Source organism: Apis dorsata, unplaced genomic scaffold (genome assembly GCF_000469605.1).
Source record: "Apis dorsata unplaced genomic scaffold, Apis dorsata 1.3 scaffold_52, whole genome shotgun sequence".
Classification (NCBI taxonomy): domain Eukaryota; kingdom Metazoa; phylum Arthropoda; class Insecta; order Hymenoptera; family Apidae; genus Apis; species Apis dorsata.
Window position 1 is genome coordinate 2,317,560 of NW_006263353.1, and position 1,861 is coordinate 2,319,420.

Genomic DNA, 1,861 nt, shown 5'->3' on the forward strand with positions numbered 1-1,861 from the left:
CCCTCCCCCTTCCGCGTCAACTCCGCCTTTCGGGCATTCCTATATTGCTCGTTGTCTTTTCTAGGAAAGCGAGCGGACCCTGAAGTGTACTACTTCCTACACCTGCAACAGGGAATCCTGCTCGTGTACCTGTCACTCCTACTGCTCCTTGTGTCATAAACATTCCTTGTTGTCCTACTGCAACTCCAACTCCTTGAAGACCTGATGTAGGAGGTGCTCCAGATCCTTGTTGCACCTGCAATTTTACATATATTTTTTTCATAATAACCTTATTATTGTTAATGAAATTCTTTTTTTTTTTTTTTAATAAACTTTTATTATAAAGAATGATGCTGAATGAAAATTAAGCAATTAAAAAAGTTAAAAATAGCAATGATATTACTAACAGATAATAAATTTTAGAAATGCTGCGTATACACATGCAAGATATTTAAGTAAATAGATTTATAAAAAAAATAAAGAATTTAATTCTTACAAACCAATAGGATATATTAGGAACAGTAATTATATAGACAAGGGAAATGAAAGAAAGTACATTTTTTGCCATGAATAAAGATTTATTCTGCAAACATGATTTGCATGTAAAAATATAAATAAAATGGCATCATTTTTTTGCAATGATTCAATTTATGAATGCTGCAATATTTTAAATTAATGTAACTTTAAATATTATATAAAAAAAATACATATCAACATTTTTAAATGTTAAAAATAATAAGAAAATTAATAAAATTACTTTCTTAACATGTAGCTTAATATATATATACATATATATAAAAAATATATATATATGTACACATATTTTTTTAATTTTTTTTCTTGATAGCTCTTAACATTGATGCATACATGCATACATGTTTACATGCAAAAGATATTCATTGTATTGTAAACAAGAAAATTTATGAATATTAAATGATATGTAAAATTTATAACAATTTTTAATATATGAAATATAAATAAATATTCTATGTTATATAAAAAAAATGAAAAAAGATGTTAAAATATTATAAACGAATATGTATACACATATTTATGGATACATATTATAATTTTGAAAAATTATAATGTGATATAATTGACATAACACTACCTGCTCCTAATATATTTATAGGTAGTAGGGATTATCAGGTTTTCTATTAATGTTAAGCAAATGTGATATGCTTATTTTTTTTTTTATTATTACTGTTATCATTTATTATATCAGTTTTTGGCTAAATATTTGTACATTTTAATAGCAATTATTTTGGCACCATTTTACATATTTTGTAAGTATGTATATTTGATACTTTCCTTTTCCATAAATGAAATTAAATTTATTTTTATAATTTTATATCGCAGCTACTAATAAAAGCACTTGAAATTTTTAGTTCTTACAGATTACATTTCTGTTGATAAGAATTATAAGGCACTGTTATATGCAATACTGGTATACATTGCTTTTGTGCAATAGGACTGAATGGTTTTGTATCTTAAGTAGTTATTTAAAAAAAAAAGAGCAAAAATAGTTTTTAAAATTTTGATAAGTATTTCAATCATTACATAACAGTTTAATCTATTTGTATTTTATACATTCACACTCACATGCATACACAGAAACATTCAATCATACAACATCAATATTCATTCAATGTTTTAAATTGTAACAAATAATATAAAAATCTAATAATAATAAATATATCATTTTGAAATAAGAATATTACAGTGAGTATAAATAAGCTTGTGATATATGCATAACTGCAATACTTTTTTAATTAAGTTCAGTAATTTATATTAGTAATGTTTCAATTTACAACTAAAATGAGTGAGTGAGTGAGTGAGAGAGAGAGAGAGAGAGAGAGAGAGAGAGAGAGAGAGAGAGAGA

At 24.7% G+C, this 1,861-nt stretch overlaps 1 protein-coding gene across 1 annotated transcript in view; it reads right to left on the minus strand.

Annotated features, from left to right (window-relative positions):
- LOC102678920 (mediator of RNA polymerase II transcription subunit 28-like) overlaps positions 1-1,861 on the minus strand; it is a 3,379-nt gene continuing 1,518 nt past the window's right edge. The window contains exon 4 of the mRNA XM_006609263.2: positions 1-235. Coding sequence (XP_006609326.1) covers positions 17-235 — 219 coding nt within the window. The 3' untranslated portion in view covers positions 1-16. The remainder of the gene's footprint in view (positions 236-1,861) is intronic.